This window comes from Erinaceus europaeus, chromosome 7 (assembly GCF_950295315.1).
Source record: "Erinaceus europaeus chromosome 7, mEriEur2.1, whole genome shotgun sequence".
Classification (NCBI taxonomy): domain Eukaryota; kingdom Metazoa; phylum Chordata; class Mammalia; order Eulipotyphla; family Erinaceidae; genus Erinaceus; species Erinaceus europaeus.
Window position 1 is genome coordinate 60,716,280 of NC_080168.1, and position 24,147 is coordinate 60,740,426.

Here is a 24,147-nt window from a genome sequence, read left to right on the forward strand (position 1 = left end):
TTTCTCAAATATAATCTGGATAATTCTTCTTCTATTTTGACTCTGATAGCTTGTATTTTCAAAGTCATTTAGGAAGTTTTGCAATATTACTATGTATAAATAGCTTTGACTATTCATGGGCTTCCTCTACTGAACCCAGATTGAGATCTAAAGGGACTTAGTCCTTAAAAAAAAATGATAGCCTCACTTATAAATTGCTTTTACTTTTTCACTACAATTCTGTCAGTTAATACTATCTGATTTCCATTGCTCAAGCTCCAAAAAAAACTCTATGCCTTTAAAGGTCAACAAAGGGAACTGAAGGGGCAAATCTAACAGTTTCTAGTTTGGTCCTCTCTACTTCCTTCTACCTACTGCATGCGTCAGTTATCTCTCGAGGATCTACTCTTAGTGCTTGTCTTCTTTCTCAGGATGTCTCTACTACTCTAAGTCTCTAAATCTGTCATTCCTCCGCAGGAAAACCTCTGCTCTGACAATATAAACACAGTGTCTCCTGCACGCACCATTTCATTTCAAGTTGGACTGTCAGGTCCACCCACCCAATCTAACACTGCTTTGCCACACCCATCGTCATTGTTATGGATCACTTACGACTCTGAAAACATTTTGATTGTTTTTTTCTTTTCCTTTCTTAATCATCACCATTTTCACTAGAGTTAGGTCTTCTTCTTTGTAGCTAATTGAGGAGACTCAGCAACTTCTCAGCTTAGTGCTTCACTGGAAGCACACGATTACTATGTGTTGAATCAAGTAATGATACTTTTCTACTCCGGCAGGTTACACCATCTCTCAAAGAAATTTGGCTCCATTCTCTTTCTAAACTGTTGGTAGGTATTTCTAGCTATTCCACATATATTACAGCTGGGAAACATGACAGCACCATTCAATATGGTCAAAGACATCTGCTTTCCCAAGTACGCCCTCTTCTTGACTTGCCTATTACTCAGACTCAACACTCTTTCTCCTTGTTACACACTCAAAAAGTTCAACTAATAATAACTCTTTTTCTTTTTTCTTTTCCTTTTCCTTTTTTTTTTTTTGCCTCCAGGGTTATTGCTGGGGCTTAGTGCCAGCACTATGAATCCACTGCTCCTGGCGGCCATTTTTCTTTTATTAGATAGGACAGAGAGAAATGGAGAGGGGAGGGGAACATAGAGAGGGAAAGACAGACACCTGAAGAATTGCTTCACCACATGTGAAGCGCCACCCCACACACACACACCTGCAGGTGGGAAGCCAGGAGCTGGAACTGAGATCCTTGTGCGAGGTCCTTGTGCTTCGTACTATGTACACTTAACCTGGTGTGCCTCCACCTGGTCTCCTAACCATAACTCTTCTAGTTCTTTATTCCTTTCTTCCCTATTCCACAGCTATAACCCCACCCTACCTGCTCCTTACTTTAACTGCAAAGGATGCCGAACTAGACTTCCTGCCCAATACTTGAAAATTCACTTCACTAGTTGAATCCTACCAATTCTTCAATGTTCCTAGAAAACACCTAGTTAAATGAGATCTTTTAAAATGTCCCTGGCAGAGCTCCTTTCACACCTCATAGTCCTTTATGGCACATGATTTATCAGACTTTAACCTAGATTATAATTATTTCTAAGTTATTTACCACTGATGTGCTGACAATATCCTTTTCATTCTTTCTTCTTCTTTTTTTTTTTTTTAATTGGGCCAGACAGAGTGGCACCTCTGGTTAAATACACACATTACAGTGCTCAAGGACCCAGGCCTCTGGTCCCACCTGTAGGGAGAAAACTTCCTGAGTGGTGAAGCAGAGCTACAGGTATCTCTCCCTCCCTATTTTCCCTCCCATTTCAATTTCTCTGTTTCTATCCAATAATAAATAAAAAAATATATTCAAAAATTCAAAAATCACTTATTTATGTATTAATTTTTTTGTTTTAACCTGAGCACTGCTCAGCTCTGGTTTATGGTGGTGTGGGGGAATTGTACCTAGAAATTTTTTTAAATTTTTTATTATCTTTATTTATTTATAGGATAGAGACAATCAGAAATCATGAAAATAGAGAGGGAAAGACACTGGCAGCACTGCTTCACTTGCAAAGCTTTCCCCCTGCAGATGGGGGCTGGGGGTTTGAACCTAGGTCCTTAGACACTGTTACATATACAGCCAACCAGGTGTGTCACCACCTGGCCCCAGTTTTTCTTATGTTATTTATTTATTTGATAAAGACAGAAAAATCAAGAGGGTAAAGGGAGAACGAGAGGCAGAGAGAGACTGTAGCACTGCTTCATCACTTTCAAAGCTGTTCCCCTGCAGGTGGGACTGGAGGCTTGAACTCAGGTCCTTGTACATTGTATCATGTGTGTTTAACTGGGTGTATTTTCATATATGTTTAACCAGAGCACCAATCAATTTTGGCTGACGGTGATACCTGGGATTGAACCTGAGATAAGATTATGACTTACATTTTTATTCATTTTCTTTTTTTTCTTTAATGCCTTGCCTCTCTGTATTTATTCATCCAAGGTGAGGGAAGTATGGATGGGGACAGAGATTGAGTGACCTTTGTGGGCCTGGGAGAATAACCTCTACATGTGCCGGAGTCTCTGGTCCTGGTCCTGGTCCTGACTCACCTGCTCTTGCTGCTGTTTGGCCAGCTCCATTTGCTGGCGCTGCTTCTCGATCTGAGAGGCAGCCAGTTTCTTCTGCTCGTCGTGGGCCGCCAGCAGTTGCTCACGCAGGCTGGTCAGCTGATTGATCATGCCCATCAGCTGCCTCTCCTTCTCCGCGAGGCTTTCGGGAGTCCCTAAGAGCAGCACAAACACAGAAAGGAGAAGAGGGAACTCGTCAGTGGCAATGGCTCCGTCATGAAGAGAAGTCATGCAGGGAACAAGGTTCAACACACAAGCACATGCTGACCTTTTCAGATTTTCACTCAGACAGTAGCAGGGATGTCTAATTACCCATTATTAAGTATCAGAATAAAAATTTTAATTTTTTAAAAAAATAATGACAAATAATAACCTATAACTATTTTCTCTTTTATTTTAAAATTAAACTCAGAAATAGTGGCTGAACATCTACTATTTTTAATGTTCTGTGATGGGAAATGGTGACGATAAAAAAGAAATCCAAGACACAGTTCCTGGTCTTTCACATTTTATCAGATTGAAAGTTATTCCAAGATCAGGGTGTTGTTATCACCAGAGATAAAAATCATGCTTTCTTATAATATAATGTTGAAGAATCACAACTAAGAAATCCTATGTTAATATTAAAGGGGGGGGAGTCTGGGGCTAGGTTTTAGCAGACCTGGGTTCAAATCCCTGGTCTCTACCTGCAGTGGGAAGCTTCATGAATGGTGTTGCAGGTATGTCTTTCTTTCCCTCTTGATTGCCCTCCTATTCAAAATAAATAGATAGATAGATAATTAAAGGGGAACATCTCTTAATTAGCCAATCAGGTTTTAGACTGTTTCTCATCTGTCACTTGGATGAGTGCTTCAGAAATAGAATATAGCTAGCAGAGAAAATATTCAAACCTAAGGACAGGAATTTAGGTTATCATGAAATAATAAATGCATTTGGAAAATGAGTAGGTCACATCACAGCCACCTAGTGTTACTGTTAAGTCAAGAGTTGAAGAAGTCACCATAGGCACTGCAAATAAATAGCAAGTTCGAGGTATTTCAAACATGTCAGCAATGTTCTTAGGTTAAAATAGTTTACTGAATACACCTGAAATGTGAGCAATTCATTGAAACAGAAACAGTGTCACTTTGAACTGCTATGTAAAAATTCACCAGATAGATGAGACTCCTATGGTAAAAAGGACTAGCAGTAGGAAAGACCACACTTCTTAATTACAATTTTCACTTCAGATGTAAGACACTAAGCACTATTTTAATAATGCATCTGCCACCTGTATATGTAATTAGGTAGAAAGATCTGTTATAATTCAGTCACCCTGCCCTGTCCCACTGAATTGCTCCCTACCGATTTATGATGAAAAAACATGTGCTGTTTTTAGGAAGTAGTAACTATAGCTAGTGGCAGATCATTTACATGTGCCCATTTGGAATGTAAATAATGTTTCTAACAGAATTTACATAGGTTAGGGAGCAAATTCATCCAGAAGAGAAAATCTGAGTGAGTACAAGTCAAGAACTATGTCTTATATTACTATCAGTTCCTAGCTGTATTCATGTTAGGTGCTTACTACATAGTCTCAATTTTTTTATATCTCATATATCTCGGTTTCATAGAATGGGGGCATATACACTCTAAGAATAAAAATTATATGACTGTTGTAATGAGGATCCTAAAAATTTGTCTAGGTTTTATGGAGAAAATGCAGTTTTTCAAGACTTTGTTGTCTTGGAAGTACAATCTCACTTCTCCTAAGATGCACGGACACACCACATACACCACCATAGTGCTCCATCCCTCTACAGTAGTCCACTGGAACCTTACCCCTCTAACTCTCCCCCCTCCTTGGAGAAGAAGGGCGTTTCTTTAAAATCTATTTTTATTAGTGACTTAATAGTGATTTACTATACATGGGCCCTAGATCAGATGATGGGATAAAGAGCTAATTTGTATTTATATATTTTCTCCTGGTTTGGGAGCTACTATCTGCCCTAATCCAGCTTTCTAGTTCTATTCTCAACTCTGACACCATCTTCCCGGGCAGCTTCTAGCCCACCTCCATGTTGCTCAAGCAAAAAACTCACTAAAGTCATGGGCCACTAGGGAGATACCTAAAATAGATATCCTAGCTTCTTACCAGCCCAGAATCCCTATTCTCACCTGCTCTGTTCCTTCTTACTGGTTCCTACTTATTAAACATATTGTCCTGCCTTATAAGTTACTGCCTTTCAGCCACCAAGTAGTGGGTAGATGACCTCACCAATGTAACCTGGAATCTTACCTCCTCAGAGCCCTACCCCACTAGGGAAAGACAGACAGAAACAGGATGGGGATATGGATCCACCTGCCAACATCCATATTCAGCAGAGAAGCAATTACAGAAGCCAGACCTTTCACTGTCTGCAACTCATAAATAATTTTGGTCTATATACCCCAAAGGGGGAGAAATGTTAGGGGAAGATGGCTTTGCAACCAGGACCCAGAGGAAGAAGAGTTAAATAAAGAAAAGAAAAAAGAAAGACATTTGGAAGTAGTAACGGGTATAGGTGTGACTTAAAAAGGAAAAGGTAGGACCATAGAAAAAAATGGGCAAAGGGGGCCTGGTGGTGGCTCACCTGGTTCAGAACACATAGTACTATGTGAAAGGACCTGAGTTCAAGCCCCCACTCCCCACCTGCCTCAGGGACACTATGCCAAGTAGTGAAGCAGGTCTGCAGGTGTCTATCTTTCTCCCTCTTTATCTCTCCTACCTCTTTCAATTTCTCTCTGTTCTATTGAATCAAATGGAAGGGGGGAAATGGTCAAATATAGACATATAAATGTAGATATAGACATGAATCTATATGCAGTTTCCAATAGGGGGAATGGGAAACATAGAACTCTTGTGGTGGAAACAGTGTAGAATTGTACCCGTTATTTTGTAAGTTTTGTAAATCACTAATAAAATAAATAATGATTTACAAGATTATAAGAAAATATAATCACTTCCACCACCAAAGTGCTGTGCCCTCGCCCCCTCCAACAGTAGCCACCACATTTGTCTCATGGTCATACATATGAGTTGATATATATATTCCTGTAGATGTGTTTTGATTCTCTATATCCCACTTGAGTTAAATCATTCTTTCCTTCACTTCCTTATTTCACTAATCCCATCCATTTACTCCCAGAGACACGTTATAGTCTTTTTAACTGCCTAATAGTATTCCACTGAGTGAATATTTCTTTTTAACCAGATCAGTACTCAGTTCTGGCTTCTGGTGGCATTAGGCTTTGAACCTGGGAACTTCGAGCCTCAGGAATGAAAACCTGTTGCATAACCTGTGGTGCTAATTCCTAGGCTCCAAACCCTCTGAGTTCACAGTGGCTACTGACTCAGTGAGTTCTTCAGGTGCATGCCAATGATAAACGTGTCCTCTAGTTCCAGTGGCTGATTTCTAGATGCAGAATGAATTTCTCTAAATGAATACAGAGCTCAGTCTTTAAAACCAAATATAAGGTGGCATTCTACATTTCCTCTGATTTTAAAGTATTAACACCAGTCAACATTCTGAACTAGAAACGTGAACAATATTCTCAGTTACCCATGTCTGTATCCACTGTGTCAATAAATAATTGCAAGTTTTCCTCAATATAGCTTAGCTTACTTTTTATTTAGGTAAAACTGTTTATTGATATTTTATGTTCATGCGAGTAAATCAGCAATCACATCTAACTGCATAGTGAAAAACCACCCCTCAGCATTGTTTGTTAAAGGTCACTGTTACTATTTTTTTTTCCATGCATCTACCTTACCCTTATCCATCAAGATTTAAATGCACACCAGAATGTTTTTGTGTTTACCAGTTGCTGTCAATGGTAACATGTGCCACAGAATGGCTTAAACAATAGAACTTTAGATTTACTTGTTAGAGGTCCTAAAACAAAACAAATTATCAGCAGCATTGGCTCCTTCTGTTGGCTAAGAGCAAAGATCTATTCTAGACTTTTCTCCTTGACTAGGAAGTGGCTGTTTTCTCCCAGTCTGTGTCATCATGTCACCTATTTCCTGCACATTGCTGTGTTCAAATTTTCTCCTCAAATAAATACACCAGTCACACATGACTATGGTCCACCCTGTTGACCTTACTTTGACATAATTACTTACATTTATTAATACTCTATCTCCAAATAAACTCACATTCTAAAATTTCAAGGGTGACCATTCAACATTTGAATGGAGTGGTAATTCAGTCTATGACAACGTTTACACAAAGAGCAGCAAAACATAAGCACAGCTAGAGAGCACTTGGAGAACTCTTGTTCCAGCCTCTGTGCCCACTACCATTTTTTTTTTTTTTATTGCCACCTGGGTTATCACTGGGGCTTGGTGTCAGCACTATGAAACTAGGAATCCACTGGTCCAGGAAGACATCCCCCTCCCCATTTTATTTGATAGACAGAGTGAAATTGAGAGGGGACTGGGAGATAAAGAGGGAGAAAGTACTCATGAAGTGCCCCTCCTATAGCTAGGGAACTGGGATTCAAATAGGGGTTTGCATGAGCATGTTAATGTGAGTATTCAACCAGGTGTGCCACCTCCTGGCACCATCCTTTTAAAGAGTTTAGTGAAGCAAACTTTAAAAATAAAAACAAACTGTGTTTTTATGACTTTAAAAATTATAACTAGGGGCTTAACAGTGTTTTACAAAATAATAAGATTTCAGAGACATAATAGCATACCCAAACACAGTGTGCATACAACCACAACCTCCTCCACCAAAGTCTTGTGCAAACTCCCACTCCCAAGCTCCCACAGATTTCACAAAGTCAGAGAGATAGTTTGGTTACTTTTTTTCTTGCAAATATATTTTGTGTAGCAAACTCTCGATAGGACTTCCTGTCATAAGCTCTTCCCTCTGTAAAACTGATACCACAATCATCTTCCCAGAAAACAAACCTAGTCATGTCACTTCCTTTGTTTAAAAACCTTTTTACCCCTCACTATCTTCAGAATAAAATGTCAATTCATATAAGAATGAATTCTTAAAAAACAAGGATAATCCCCATCAAGATTACTTTTATTAAGGTATCAATTCAGATACATTTGAAGTAAGGGGGAAAAAATCTAACAATAGTTCACCAGTAACATTTTACTTCATTCTTATGCAATAAATTGTTTAAAATTAAATAATAAAAGTTAATTGTTCAGAGCCATTATCCTCAAAAAGGAAAATAAAAAGTAAGTAAGCCCACTCAAGAATAAGGTCCTTTAATAAGGGAAAAGATCTAGAACACTGGGGTTGGGTGGTGGCGCACCTGGTCGAGTGTACATGTTACAATGTGCAAGGTCTTGGGTTCCAGCCTCCTGTCCCCACCTGCAGGAGGAAAGCTTTGTGAGTGGTGCAGTAGGGCTGCAGGTGTCTCTTTGTCTCTTTCCCTCTCTGTCTCCCCCTTCTTGTCAACTTCTGGCTGTATATATCCAATAAATAAAGATAATACAAATATTTTTAAAAGATTTAAAACGGGGTCAGGCAAATTTAAACAAATTTCATGGCATCCAGCCCTGGGACAACATTGACAAAGACCAAGGCTACTTGTCCACTGTCCCATTACTCTCTCCAGTGGTAGTCACCCTTGAAATGGAAACTTTCTGGAAGTTGATCGATTTCAAGCCAAGCCACCTGTAGGCTGCCTGGTAATCTGTGCAGCTTGTATGGCAAAATAGGCTCGCTCTGCAAGGGAGCTCTACTGCCAGTCTGAGGATGTTATTCTTTATTCCATGAGTATAAACTGATATCTTACTATCCACTGTTAATAATACATTCGTGTCTTCTAGATTTCTGTCACTGAAAAGATAGTGGTTTCTATTGTAATTTTGGTCTAATATATTAAAAGGCAGCCTGCAGGTGGCTTGGGTCTAAATACATTGACTTCAGAAATGTTTCCACTTTCAGGGTGACTACCACTGGAGAGAAATGGGACAGTGGACAAGTAGCTTTGGTTTTTGTCAATGTTCTCCGAGGGCTGGGTGCTTCCTTTTGGGATACTTAGGAAGAAAATGTATGTATTATCATTCTTTGAAGTAAAAGCATGAGTCACTTTTATTATCCTTTTTTAAGACACAGTTCTATACAACTTCATAGTACATATTTTTATCTGCTAATGAAATATGTAATTTCCTAAATATTATCCAAGATGATCCCAGCCACTTAGTTGAACACTGTTCAAAGGGAGAGAGAGAAAGAGAGAGAGAGGAAGGAAGTCCTTTATGAGGTAGATAGCATAACAGTTATGCAAAGAGACTCTCATGCCTGAGGCTTCAAGGTCCCAGGTTCAATCCTCCACACTACCATAAGCCAGACTGAGCAGTGGGATGGTAAAAAAAAAAAAAAAAAACAACTTGAAAAATATCACATTCAAATTACAGACTACAGCACAGTCAATAATAGTTATTTCAAAATATGGTATATTTTACTCATTGCTCATTCATCAAATATGTCCTGGATTTCAGACTTTGAGTCAACCATAAGCAAGACAGTTGATAAAAGAAAGGTAAAGAGGGCTGGGCAGTGATGCACCTAGTTAAATGCCCATGTTAACATGTGCAAGGAGCAGGGTTTGAGTCCCCTTTCCCTACATGGGTGGGGGGGGGGGAGAGAAGCTTTATAAGTAGGGAAGCAAGTACTGCAGGTATTTCTCAGTCTCTTTTCCTGTCTAATTTCCCCTTCCCTCTCAATGTCCCTCTGTTCTATCAAAGAAAAAACTAAAGTTAAAAAAAAAAAGCCTACAAGGAGCAGTGGATTTGTCATGCAGTCACCAAGCCCCAGGGATAACCATGGTGGCAATAGAAGAGATAAATAAACATGTATTTTATTAGAAGCAAATGCCTATATGTTATATAGCTCTTGTATGGTTGACTTTTGTGTTGAACAAAATCCAGATACAATCGTTCCCTCAGAAAATAGTCAACATTGCCTATTTTATTACCTATTTATTTTTATTTAATTTTTTATTTAATTTTTATTTATTGGATAGAGGCAGCCAGAAATCAAGAGGGAAGGGGAAGATAGAGAGAAAGAGACAGAGAAACACCTGCAGCCCTGATTCACTTACTCACAAAGCTTTTCTCCTGCAGGTGGGGACTGGGGGCTCAAACCCAGTTCCTTGTACACTGTAACATGTGGACTCAACCAGATGCACCACCACTGGGCTCCACAGGTTTTTTTTTTGCATACAAGTGAAGTATACATTTTTAGGTTAATGGTAACATGGGTAAATGAAATAGTTATAAAGTTATGATTAGCAACCATATAATATTTATTTATTTATTTACTTATTTATTTATTTATTTTTCCATAGCACTGCTTAGTCCTGGCTTCTGATGGTGCTGGAACTGAACTAGTAACTTTAGAATCTCTGGTTTGAAAGTCTTTTGCATAACCATTATGTTGTCTCCCCAGCCTTCCATATAATTTTTAGTTGTTGAATTTCAAAGGAATAGATTTAAACAATTTTCAAGGTAATCCAAATTCTTCTATATCTTAGTATGAAATCATTTACTTCCCAAATTTTTTAATTTACAAAATTCAATGGTACCCTTAATTATATTTACTGTGGAGTTTAGCTCCCATTGCCAGCCCTTTTGTTTTCAAATCACTTGATATTATTCAAATTAAATTATCTCTTTTCAATGTACAGATTAAGGATAGATATAGATTGTATGTATAGATGCACACAACGTATCTATTTCATCTCAAAATTGTATCTCACCTAAGAGATGATCTTCCCTTTAACCCACATACTGAATTTACTTTATATAACAAAGTAATCTTTAGTTTCTGAGTTCTGAGGGATGGAAAAAAGGACGAGGGAACTGCTTAATCCATTGTTGTCTTGAATGAATTATTGGCATTCTAGAGCTATTGATATGCGGTGTTTGCCCTTATATCACATCTTCTAGAAAGAATACAATAATAGCTTAGCAAAAAGCAATTTTTACTATGCAAAAGCAGCTCACATTTTCCTCAATAATAGACACACAACCGGCTGCAGGCCTGAATTAATACATTCTAAGGAGAGTGAATCAGGGCCGCCAGGGATACTGATAGGAAAGAAGCCAAGCTCAGAATTCTACAGATGAGGTAGGTACAGAAACAACTCTAGACTTTACCAAGTGAACAATACAAAAATCTCTCAGTGACCTGCTTTTATTTTTATGGCATCTGAGAAAATGTGCAGGCATGTGCATTATATTCCTACAAGTAAACATTAGGTTTGCAAAATATAAATCTTCCATGACTCTGTCAAAAGCAAATGAGGTGGTTGAGTGGTGGCACATCTACCATAATACCACATGGAAGAACCTGGGCTCAAACCTTGGTCCTCACTTCTAGGGGGGGAGATTTGCCAGAGGTGAAGCAATGCTACAGGAGTCAGCCTCTCCCATTAATTAATTAATTAATTAATTTTTATTTTATTTTTTTTTTTTAACCACAGAACTGCTCAGCTCTGGCTTATGGTGGTGCTGGGGATTGAACCTGGGATCGATCTTTGGGCCTTAGGCATGAAAGTCTTTTTGCATAATGATTATGCTGTCTCCCCAGCCCAATCCAGGAGCCTCTCTTTCTCCATCTCCTCCATCCCCCTCAAGTTCTTTGTCTTTGTGCAAAGAAAGAAAGAAAGATCCAGTCCAAAGCCCATGGTCCCCACCTGCAGGGGGAAAGCTTCAGGAGTGGTGAAGCAGGGCTGCAGGTGAAACAGGGCTACAGCAACTTAGAGCCAGCACCTAATAATTGAAGTTGGCTCTCATTGTCCAAAGCTTCTATCTCTGTCCTCTACTTCCCTCTCAATTTCTCTGTGTCCCTATCCAATAATAAATAAATAAAAATAAATGTTAAAAAAAGAGAGAGAAGAGACAGAGAAGGGAAAGGGTCTGCAGAGATTAGTCAAAGCCACCACTGATCCACAGGTCCTGCCCTTAGTTAAGTGCAAATGCCAGGGCCTTCAGTGCAATGGAATTTCATGCTAGCCAAACAATCTGTGGCACTACTGGCTACCAACTGGAGTGCAGGCATTGCCTTCTCCCCTTCTCAGTAAGGATGAGGTGGTAGAAAGGATATGTCTTCCCAGTTCACACAGCCACTACTCAGTACTTCTGCTTCAGATGATGGCAGATGTGCAGACTGCTCAGTTACACTCTAGCGCTGATTAGAATAGAATAACTAAATAACTCTATCAGGCAGATAATCAGTTTACCACATATACTGACTGTCTGCTCTGGGTAGAGCTTTTCACTGGAACTGGATTTGCTCCACAAAACTGAAACCTTTTTGTGTATTTTGTAGGAGGGCTTTTTGTAATGTAACTTCAAGACATAATTACTTCACATTTCCAAAGTGCCAGAGCACAAAATGGCAAAAACTCAACAGGCAAAATAAACTAACATGAAAAATAATTCTGTGCCTTTAGAAGTGGTGACCTTTCCTCACTCACATTGTTCCCAGAAAAAACCGAGATTGACTTTAAATGGGTATGAGAACTATTTACTGATGGCAGAACCATCCTAACAAAACACTCTTTATCTTAATATTTATACAGTCTATCATTTCATCTTTTAAAATAGTTAAGAGACAGATTTTTGAACTTAATTTTCATATTGCCCAAATAACTTGAAAATAATTCACTTGTAGCAACTTAGAGCCAGCACGTAATTGAAGCTGACTCTCATTTGTCCATAGCTTCTATATCTGAGAATGAATACACACACACACACCACACACACACACACACACACACACACACACACTCTCTCTCTCTCTCTCTCTCTCTCTCTCTCTCTCTCTCACGGGCACCCACACACACACACAGTCCTTTTCTTACTTATTTTCTGAACTAATTAAAAGTGAGATGAAAAGGGACTAGTGTGGATGGAAACAACATTCAACCCAGAAAAAGACCTGGTAAATCATGTAAAGGGATAAAGGTAGCGAATGCAAAGCTCCTATTCAAACACATTAGCACTGATGATTTACCAAGTTAAGTGGGAAATGTTCTCTTATTAGCAGACTTTTTATTATTTTTGGTCATCACCTGGACTTTGCCACTATGGACCTACTTTCTCAGAGAAAGAGAGATGGAGAGATAATGAGAGAGATAACATAGCACTCAAGATCCCTTCAGGGTCATCAGGGACAGGGTAGAGCCTGGGTCCTGTGCAGGATAAATCAGGTACACTATACAGTGAGCTGTCTTACAGCTCCTTTATTCTTATTTGTATTCCTTTTTAACTCTTTACGGGGGCCAGGTGGTGGTACACCGGGTTGAGCTCACAGGCTACAATGTGCAAGGACTCAGGTTCTAGCCCCTAATCTCCACCTGCAGGAGGGAAAGCTTTGCAAGTGGTAAAGCAGTGTTTCAAGTGTCTCGCTATCTCTCTACCTCTCTATCTCCCTCTTCTCTCTTGATTTCTGGCTGTCTCTATCAAATAAATAAATACAATTAAAAATTTAAAAAGAAATACATAATAAAAAAGAATTCTTTACTGACACCAGGGTTGTGACTGGGGCTGGTTGCTCCCCCATTTCTTCCCCTTTTTAATTAGATAGGATGGAGGGAAATTGAGAGCAGGGTGAGGCAGATGGAGGGATGGGAAGAGAAACACCCAGAGCACAGTTTCACCACTTGTGAAGCTTCCTTCCTACAGTGGGGAACAGGGGGTTCAAGCCCAGGTCACTGCACACTAGGTAATGTGTGTGCTTAAACTGGTGCACCACCACTTGGCCGGCCCCCGTTTTCTTCCTTTTTTTTTTTCAATTCACATTTATCCTTGACTAAAGAGACCCATAGGACTTTTACTTACTTTACAGAAAAATAGCTGTGAAATAGCTCAGTCATTGTTCCTGTCTCACTCTTTCTGAGATGGCATGCTCTCCACATACACAGTGTCCGTCCACCACTCCCCACCCCCAAGAACAAGTAAGTCAAATGCATTTACCCCCAGAGGACACCACGCTTTGTCTCCTGCACTTTCTAGCCACTTATGAACAATGGTCAGTAATTGCAACTGTCACGGCAGTCGTCAGGAAAAAGTAGCTCAGTGCTCTTTTCCCGGTTTACTGCCAAACCTGATCTGAGCACCTAATAACCATGCCATCCACTGAAGAAAGATCTACAGTTGCTTTTAAAACGCACCAGAAAACAGCGTTTGAACAGAAGCAGAGGACAATAACCAAACTTGTGCTCTGAATGTGAAGCTTAAAAAGAAAAAAGAACCTCCAAATTAAAGACAGAAACTTCTTTAGTGACTGTACTATGCTTCCTGAACCAGCCCCACAGGCAAGCCTGAAAGGACAGCTGTGCCTCTTTCCTCTTAGCTTGTCAGCACTGCTGTTGCCGCTTTCAAGTTGGACTTGTGAGGAAAACGGGGAAGGGAAAATGTTTGTCCTCCAATGGAAGGAGATCATAGGTTGGGAGCAGGCAGGTTTCCTCTGCTCTGTTCTGCTCTGTTATGAAGATGCCTCAGAAAAGAATAAAGACCCTTCCAGAATACATCCTGCATCTGAGGTGCCGAGGGGTTAAAATCCAGCAAGATGCCATGAAGGATTTGCTGCCTCAGAAAAAGAGACTTCTCTCTTCCCTTGACAGTTTGTCTTCATCCTCTTTAAGGCATATCAGAGAAGGAATGATCTCTTGAATCTCACTCCATTCTATCTATAGAGGGGTTTCATAGGACTGGTCTATGCGCACCATGGGCTCCCACCTCACCAGAGTCACAACATATATAAACTCTGAAGATAGGTATGGAAACCTGACATGTTCAAGTATTTCCTGTGAGTTTTTAAGTGCCGACATGTCAGGGTCACGTAGACCCGACATAAGAGAGGCTGCTCTGTGCTCTGCTTATAGAGCAGAGCCCTTGATGGAGTCAATGCTTCTCTCTCATTGGGGGAACACCTGCACGTAGGCACGTCTGCAAAACACCATCTTCATACATGTGTTTGTGCATGTATATTAATATAAATCTGGTGGTAGGTGAATACACATTCAGCCTCTACCAGAAATAGAGCCCCGCATGACTATATTAACACTGTAAAGTATATGTATATGTATATATATATATATATTTTTTTTTTCTCTGAGTTAACCCATTAGGACTCAGACTCATATGTACCTAGTAGCAACAAATGGAAGGCTGGAGGTTGCGATGGTACCCTGAGAAAACATTCTTCTATACTAATTGAAAAGATCATTTGAACTTATTTGTTTTATTTATTTACTTCTTTAAATTTCCATCTTTATTTATTTATTGGAGATAGCCATAAATTGAGAGGGAAGGCAGTGATAGAGAAGGAGAGAGCCAGAAAGACACCTGCAGACCTGCTTTACCACTCATAAAGCTTTCCCTCTGCAGGTGGGGACCTGGAGCTCGAACCTGGGTCCTTGCGCATGGTAACATGTGCACAGCCAGGTACGCCACTGCCTGACCCCTAGTTGAACCTATTTGTAAACTAAATCCCCCCTTGTTACTAGTGAAAGTTTAAGGTACTCAACATCTTCTGAAGTCCATACATATTTTTTTTCTTAGTTATATGTGATTAAGATGACACCAAGTCAAATAAAAACTAAATCAAAGGCGTTGTTTTTGGTCTATAAAACATCCATTTGGTAATCTCTAGTTATCATTTTTAGTGTCAGTTGCAGTTCTTACGCGTTCATACTTTCAGGATGCACAGTGTATAAAAGCATCTTGTAAGATGTCCTTCATAACCTTGCTAAAGATGCAATTTCCACTTAAGAAAGTAAATCATGCAATGTGTAAATGCTCAAAACCAGACTGTTCAATAGGCAGTGGCGCTGTTCTGTTCAGAGTAACTATCACTTTTTCTCTAAGGCACAGATAAAATAAGAAGGCTGGTGCATCCTTCCCCTTTCAGGCAAGACCAAAGACAGAGAGTAGTGGAAGCAGATGTATTTTACCACCGTTGATATTCCTAAATACCGACTTCAACTTGGTACTTTTTTAGATTAAAAAATAAATTATGAACATATTACCTTTTATTTCACCAAAGTTCCCTGATCCCATTGCAAGAAGCTTGTCTTTCCAGTCCTTAGAGAGTAGCTTTTCAATACTGGGAGTTTCTAAAAGAAGAAAAAAGAAATGTCAGCAAATCAACATGACTATCTTGACAATGGAGCTCATTAAAAGTCTATCTGCTAAACATAAGGCCATCCCTAGCCCAGCCCCAGTTCATAATGACTTCATCAACAAACTGATAACAGGGAAGGGAAAAAAGAATGTGTTTTGTCACCTGCTGTTTCAAAATCATTAGCTTTTTCCTCTAGTGGAACAAAGCTGAACTGATTCTTTATGACAATGGGTACATATAAACCGGCAGTTCATTGTTTTTCAATTTGGTGAGCAAATTTCTGCTATAATGGATGCTTGTCAATTTCAGGGTGTTCGTCTGCAGTCAAAAAATAATTATGTTGATAAAATGCAGAGTAGAAAAAGGCAAAGAATTTGCTCTTAAATCTGCTACATGTAGTTATGTCCCTCTGTGTGTTTACAATTATATCCACTTTATAATATGTGTTTAACATTGTGGAGTGGTAAGCACACTGTGGAAAGATTTGCCAGTACCAGGAACATTATTAAAAAAAAAAAAAAAGTCAGTACAAAAGCTGCTTCAAAAAGACTGTAAAGTCTAGAGAATTGTGTATGGCTTATCATAGAGAACTATGCTTTGATTATTTCAAGTATCCTGTTTGGGGACAGGGGACACATGTTTTGAGAACAAGGTAATGTTTCCGTCAGATATTTTGTCTCTGTATGTTGTGGATTCCTGACCTCTCTTTTTGTGTTGAATTTTAATGTATAAATAAATAAAAATGCTAATAAAACTCCCAAACATTCAACTCGGTTCCAAACAATGTAATTGTATATTCTTGTCAGCATTTAGATGGGTACACAATTACAATGGCTTTCAATCCCACCATTAGCACTGCATTCAGTTCGAAAATGGAGTGTACTAAAAGATAAGTGTCCCAGTATGCTCCATCTAAATAACAATACCCACACTTATTATCTAGATCTGAGACATACACTGCCATTCTCCACATTGGTGTTTATGTGTATTTGTGTTTGCTCAGACATTTGCTCACCCCCTACGAGGAGCATAAAGGGAGGACATGTTAACTTATCAAAGGGACTGGCTGGCCTAGGGACCAGAAGATTATTAGAAACTGGTTAATTTTCCTCACAGTAAAATGCATTTTAAAGCCTCTTCATCATATTTTGCTAATGCTGTGGACTTTTCTCAGGACCCCTCTTTATAGCCACCCCCTATCAGAATCGCCAAGCCCTTGTGGGGTTTCAACAAAGCAGAAGGGAAGTTTTCTTGTGAGAAACAGTGACAATATGGGATGCTGTTCTTTAGTTAGCCAGCCAAGCTTGTGGGAAAAATAAAGAGGGTGAAGACAGGGCTGATCTCTGCTTTTCATAGTCTGTATGCCACACCTTGTACACATCTATGTGGAATGTATGAGTACACTTTTCCCTTTGTAATGAAAGGTAGTTCTCCACATTCAAGGAAAAAGACCTTAAGGAATTTACCATTTCTTAAAATACCCTAATTCCTACACCCTGTTGTTTTTTTTTAAAAGGCAATAATAATTCTACTAGCAAGAAAGTCAGTCAAATATCTTTATGCTGTAATCAATATTTCTATTCATTAAGGCTTTAAAAAAAAAAACCTTGAAAATATTTCTGCCAGGATTTTCAATGGTTCCACATTTCCACTAAAACACTTTGTAAGTGAAATATTTTCTTGAAATCTTATCAGGGTAGGTCAAACAAACATCACTGTTTCTTTTTTCTAGCACTCTACAAAAATTCTTGAGTAGCATGTAAACAGGGCAGAGCCAATATGGTATTTGCAATAGAGTACCGTCAGTCATTAAAAGCTAACAAACCTTTGCAAAGCAGGAATGCAGCAATAGAAATCCATTGTGCACTCACAATAGGCCCCTGAACCTCCAGGCACCAAAAGCAGACCATTTTACTTTTAAAGCTATTGTCTGCAAAGTCCATGACAAAGCTTTTCCCCTGCAGCTAGACAAAATATTCACTGTAGTGTTCTCATAAAGAAACAGAAGTCTTCTGTCTAAGTTGCAGAGTTAAAGAAACAGCCCTCAGATTTCTTAAACCTGCAAGACCTTCCAGTTCCCTTTACTAACTGGCATAAAGATGGGAGAGTCTTATACAGACAACTTTTGTATGTGCTGGACATTCACTATACCCTATAGTAAGATGAACAGAGTATCTGAGATCAAGAAGTTTGAAAGATACAAATAGCTCACTCAAGATTTTCATGTCTATGGGTAAATAAAGATATGGAGACTTTATAATTTGGGTGAGGTACAGACTTTAAATTTAGATTCCATAGACTCTGACTGAGGAACCTTTATGTCAGGAATTATGCTGGCTGCTTTTACCTGCAGTCACTCATTTCATTACAGCAAATGCCTGAAGACTTAGACTATATTATAATACTTATCTACCTCTCTACAGAAAATAAATAAATAGATAAATAAATAAGAAAGCTCCCAGTGGTGAAGGAAAGAGCAGGAAGAGGACTTAACTGAGGTCTCACAAAATGGAACAAGGCAGAAACAGGTCTTCAGGTGCCACTGCACCACTACCAAATAAGTAATTTCCCAACTCACTTTTGGATAATGAATGGTACTGATAGATAGCTACTTGTCTCAGGGCTAATTACTAAGCTGTGTATCCATTCCACATGGTTTCTCAAGCTTCTAACAAGAATACTCTGGTACATCTGGCCATTTAAGAAATCAAAACTCAGGAAGGTATCATGAATTGTCCTATATGAAACCAAGTTCGAACAACAGTTCATTCTAGTACAGCACTGATGTTGCAAAACAGTCATGGACAATAGCAAACCCTGATTTATCAACTCCTTTGGATGGATGAAGTAAACACTTGAATGGACAGTCTGAATTTGCCGGGATGACATGTACCTCTCAATGGTACTGTTGGAGGGCACTACAGGGAAAGCAGCAAAGTGCCCCCTGCACCCTGCAGGAAGCCTGGAGAAGGCCCAGGGCAGGCCCAGAAGCACAGTGTGTCTGCATATCCTGCCCCAGCTCCCTCCCTTCTTCCCTGACTGCAAAGCCCACAACATGCAGATGGAGGCAGGTGTGACACCTGTAGACAAAGGCTGAAGCTCATCTTCTGAGGGTCCTTCCTCTGAAGGGACTAGAAAGCTTGAGAAGACCAGATGAAGCTCTGGGCTTCATCTTTCTCTTTCTGAGGAGTTGGGAGGGTCTACACACCTACATGGCTTGTACTTATTCTCCCTTTCTATCCCCAATAAATGCTACCTGTAACATGACTGTCTCTCCTGCAATTCTTCCATGTACAAGTCAGACTAGAACTCCACAGGAGGGAAGTGGGGAACAGTTCCAGTTAGCTGCACCCTCCTCCCCTTACACATAAGTTTACTATTATACTTATAAACATAAGTATATAGTAATGTCTAGGTTAAAAAACTGACCTACTAAATAGCAAAACCCCAATATTTATAGTACACACATATTCATTACTGCACAGACATGAATAAGTGAAATTTGACACAACCATGTTAAGTACTCCTTCAGTTTTTATGGAGTATAAGTCTAATTTAAAATCTCTTTCCATTTCTCTCTGTCCTAACAATGACAACATCAATAACAACAACAATAATAACTACAACAACAATGAAAAAAACAACAAAGGCAACAAAAGGGAAAATAAATAAATATAAAAAAATAAAAATTAAAAAATCCCATTTTTAAAAATGTGATGTTTCTTAGGAATGCATCTGGGGGTGGAGGGTGAACAGCATAATGGTTATACAAAAAGACTCTCATGACTGAGGTTCCAAAGTCTCAGGTTCAATCCCCTGCACCACCATAAGCTAGAGCTGAGCAATGCCCTGGTAAAAATCTAGAACTATATTTTCTACTGTGACCATGGATGGTATGCTTGTATGCAGTTATTTCCAAATGTTCAAATTTCAGGATTGTCCTTTACTTTCATGTTAGAATTTGCCATAGTTTTCATTTAAACCCTTTGCATATTCTTCTGAGAGTTGACCTCTCGTGATAATGGAGCATTATGATTATTTGAAGTATAAAAACCTGGCTCTCATATACTAAAAACAAGCATGAATTATGTGGATGTCTATCTTGGGGAAAGGTGGAGATGAACAACGTTGCAAGAACAATCCTGTTAATCAACATTTTCTCATTATAAGGATACTGAAGTTAGGGAAGAAAAAGAAAGAGTGAGAACCATCCTGTGATCATATTTGTCCTGTAAACTATTATCTCCCGCCCACAGCATGATTTGGAAAAAATAAAAAAGGAATAATAGTAGTTATTGTTGTGTACAAAGCATTTGAAAATGTTTACAGAATATAAAATCTTGTCACTGGTCTATACATTATTATTTCCATTTTGCTGATGTAGAAAAAAAAGGCTCAGAATATGCTTTGTTCAGTATCACCTCTCCATGAAAAAAAAAAAAAAAAGGAAAAGAAAAAAAAAGAATGTAAAACCAGGTCTTCTGAAGTCTAGGATCTTTCTCTTTACAGAAGAGGTAAGCGTGCAATATATTAAAAAGAAGAGAAGGGAAATATTAGAAAATAAGCTGTAGAAGAAATTAAATACATCCTTATCAGTGAGAGTATTAAGATGACTGGCTTGCTTCTGTCTCTTCCGGCCATCAGGACCCTTTTGGTATGTTCACTTGCTTTTTCCCTTCCCACCCTTGAATCTTTTGCTTGCATATGCTTCTTCACATCAGTGCCTATGGCAATCCCAACCAATGAATGGCCCCCCCAACTGTGCCAGCCATTGTTACAATAGCATCCTGCCTCTTTAGGGCCTGTTCATTCCCTGTAACTCTTACTCCCTTCTCCCAGTGCCAAGCACTCTTAAAACTGACTCCCTCATCTGGAACAATGAGACCCAGAGATTCATGCCAACATATTGTAATTCTCCAACAAGCTGCCTATGCCAAGAATTAAACCACATTCGCTCCAGTGCAGTAGCTTTACACACAAGCCCGGGCTTCTGTTTTCTGTTTATGTAGCCCCTACCCCCAACCCCCACCCCCTCCTTAATCTCCCTTGAGCTGCAGTGGCAGAGCTCATTGAAAAAAATCTAACAAGCAAAAAAAAAAAAGTATATCTAATATTTGACTTTTTAAACAAAGTCCCAGGAGCGAGGTCATACTAAATCTACCACTGTTTATACTTTAATTTTGTAGCTAAAACTAAGCTGTGTTATTGCTGACATACGATAGGGTACTCAAGTAGGAATGGCAGTCATCTGTTGGGAGGAACAACAATGTGGTTAAACTTCAAAATATACCAGTGTCTCCTTCAAAGGCAAGAAGTGAAAGCATGTGTTCATTATTTATAGCAGAGACTCTGAACCTAAACCTGGACAGACCTTTAGATCTCATTTAGACAAGTACTTCATAGAAATAATTTACTAAAACACATATTGAACATAGACGGAACATAAATAGTTTGACTACTTAAAACTAAGACAGAGTAACGTTACATGGTCATGTAATTCTAACATTAAACACATTGACATTTCTCTTCTATAGAATTTAGATTGTTTTATGTGCTCTCAGAATGTCAGAATTTAAAAGAGCTATGGATCATATGTGCTACTTAAATATTTGAACAAGGAAATAACTTGTTGATAGCCAAAGTCTCTTTATCTTGAAAATGAAAGTTGTAAATAAAGGTAAAATAATTAGTCTAAAAGAACAAATCAAGTTCATGGTAAAAGTAGAACTTCAAGTCCAGCTTCTAGTTCAGGTTTTGTTCAGTACAACACACACCCTGACAAATTCTTCAATAAAAAGCCAAACTTGTCAAATAAAAAATAATAAATTATCTCATTTTTATTCTTCTTGCCAATTTTAGACAATAATTTTCTGATAGGTAATTCAGTGGCTAATCTTGAGTACTGTTACATACTGTTAGCTCAGTGTTCTCCCTGGAGGCTTCTACCTGATGGCCCCCACTGGAGGAAAACACTGGCAGAATTCTTTTCTATGTAAGCTTTAAAAACATCTTCAGTGACTCAAGTCCAATTGCAAGGAAAAATGAAAACAATGAGGCTACATCAAACTGAAAAGCTTCTGCACAGCAGAAGGAATCACTACCAAAACAGAGACTCCTTTCCCAATGCGAGAAAAATCTGTACACGCCATACATCAACCAAAGGACTAAAAGTAAAAAAAAAATATAAGAACATCATCAAACATAGCAACAACAACAACAAAAATGAATGATCCCATCCCAAAATGGGGAAAGAATGTGGACAATCTTCACTAGAGAAAAACACCCAAAGGGTCAGATATATGAAAAAAGTTCAGTCACTGTTTATCAGAAAAAATGCAAATAAATAATGAGATATCACTTTACACCTGCGAGAATTAGAAAGGGGAGTAACAACTAATGTTAATGACAATGTGAGGGAAAAGGAGTCCTTCCCCACTACTGGTCCAACTCCTGTGGAAACAGTCTTGGAGACTTCTTGGAGACTAGAAATGGAACTAAACTATGACCTGACAATTCCTCTCCCAGGGATATATATATATCCAAAGGAAGCAAACAGATCCACTGGAAGGGATCTATATACACCTATGTTTATAGCAGCACAATTTGTAGTATCCCAAACTTGGAAGCAACCCAGATGTCTAATGACAGAAGAGTGGCTAAGAAAGTTGTAGTATGTATACCCAACGGAATACTACTCAGCTATTATTATTTTTTTTTTACTATTTATTTATAAAAAGGAAACACTGACCATAGCATTAAGAGGGGTACCACTCCACACAATTCCCACCACCAGAACTCCGTATCCCATCCCCTCCCTTGATAGCGTTCCTATTTTTTAACCATCTGGGAGTATGAACCCAAGGTCATTGTGGGATGCAGAAGGTTGAAGGTCTGGCTTCTGTAATTGCTTCCCCGCTGAACATGGGCCTTGGCAGGTCGATCCATACTCCCAGCCTGCCTTTCTCTTTCCCTAGTATCTCCTTGCACAATGGCAAAGGACTCTGGGGAATAAGAGGTGTGTGTGTGGGGAGAAGTTTGGAATCCTAGTGTATGATGGTGGAAAAGGTCAAGGTGAGAGTGTTTTGCAGACACCTATCACAGGGAGACAAGAAATTATACCCAAGTATCAACAACTGTACTGTAAATCACTAAGGGGGCTGGGTGGTGGCACAGCTAGTTAAGCGCACATAGTACAAAGTGAAAGGACCCAATCTAGAATTTGCGTTCAAGCCCCTAACTTCCCCATATGCACTGGGGTCGCTTCACAATGGTGAAGCTAGTTTGCAGGTGTCTCTATTTCTCTCTCCCTCTATATCTTGCCCTCCCCTTTCAATTTCTCTCTAATTTATCCAATCAAAAATGGAGGAAATGACTGTGGATTCATAGTGCCAGCACCAAGACCCAGTGATAATCCTGGAGGTAAAACAACAACAAAACATTACCCCCCCCCAATAAAATGATAGAAAAAAAGTAACAAAGTTAGACTATCAATTGGAAATGCATATTCTTGGCACAGGCTTCAACATTTCAAGTTCTTGTTGCAAATATTACATCTCAGAAGTTAACAAGTTATTTGAGGAAAGTGCTAATGAAAGTAATTGCAAAGATAATTCCTTGTACACCAAAGTTATGTTATTGTTGTGACCCCAGCAGGAATTTGGGACAGTTAGCATATGAATGACTTCAGCCTGAGATAGAGCAGGCAAGCTCACAAGGAAGTGTGGGTGCAGGGACTATACAAGCAAGGACATGCAGCAGCTCTTCCCTGGATTGGATTACCTTCATCACAGGACTCTCCTGTTGGTGTAGCTCTGGACTGGTCCTGATCTCTTCATGTGGTGGTCTTGGGGAGCTTAGTTTCGGTCTTTGGACTTTGGCCTATTTTCTTAGCTAGACTTCTCCCCTCACGGTCACAGTGATTTTTATGAATAAACCTCCCTTTCTTTTAACCTTAAATGGAGCCACGTGTTGTTTACAACATCTTATGTTTTGTCACTATTAAAAAATTTCAGTATCAGACAACTCTATTCTACCACAGACTGGTTCTGTGACCTTTAGCAAGCAGTTTTACCTTTATATACTTTCTTTAAATTATATTTATTTATTTATTGGATAGAGATAGTCAGAAATCAAGAGGGAATGGGGAGATAGAGAGGAAGAGAGACAGAGAGACACCTGCAGCCCTGCTTCACTACTTGTGAAGCCTTCCCCCTGCAGGTAGGGGTGCTAGGGGTCTTGAACCCAGGTCCTAAGCATTGTAACATGTGTGCTCAACCTGGTGCACCACCACCCGGCCCCCTTCTTATACTCTCCATACTGTAATGTTCTCATATGTATAGGTGATTAGTGACTGCACTTATCTAACACAATTGTTGAGAGAACGAATGGAAAGCAGAGT

At 39.2% G+C, this 24,147-nt stretch overlaps 1 protein-coding gene across 11 annotated transcripts in view; it reads right to left on the reverse strand.

Annotated features, from left to right (window-relative positions):
- The window catches only part of SOX5 (SRY-box transcription factor 5), a 1,357,610-nt gene that overhangs the window by 217,847 nt on the left and 1,115,616 nt on the right, over window positions 1–24,147 (reverse strand). For all 11 annotated transcript variants that reach the window (XM_060194518.1, XM_060194519.1, XM_060194513.1 and 8 more), the window contains 2 exons: window positions 15,655–15,741; window positions 2,608–2,780 (listed from right to left, as the gene is read on the reverse strand). In XM_060194518.1, the coding sequence (XP_060050501.1) occupies window positions 2,608–2,780; window positions 15,655–15,741 (260 nt within the window). The remainder of the gene's footprint in view (window positions 1–2,607; window positions 2,781–15,654; window positions 15,742–24,147) is intronic.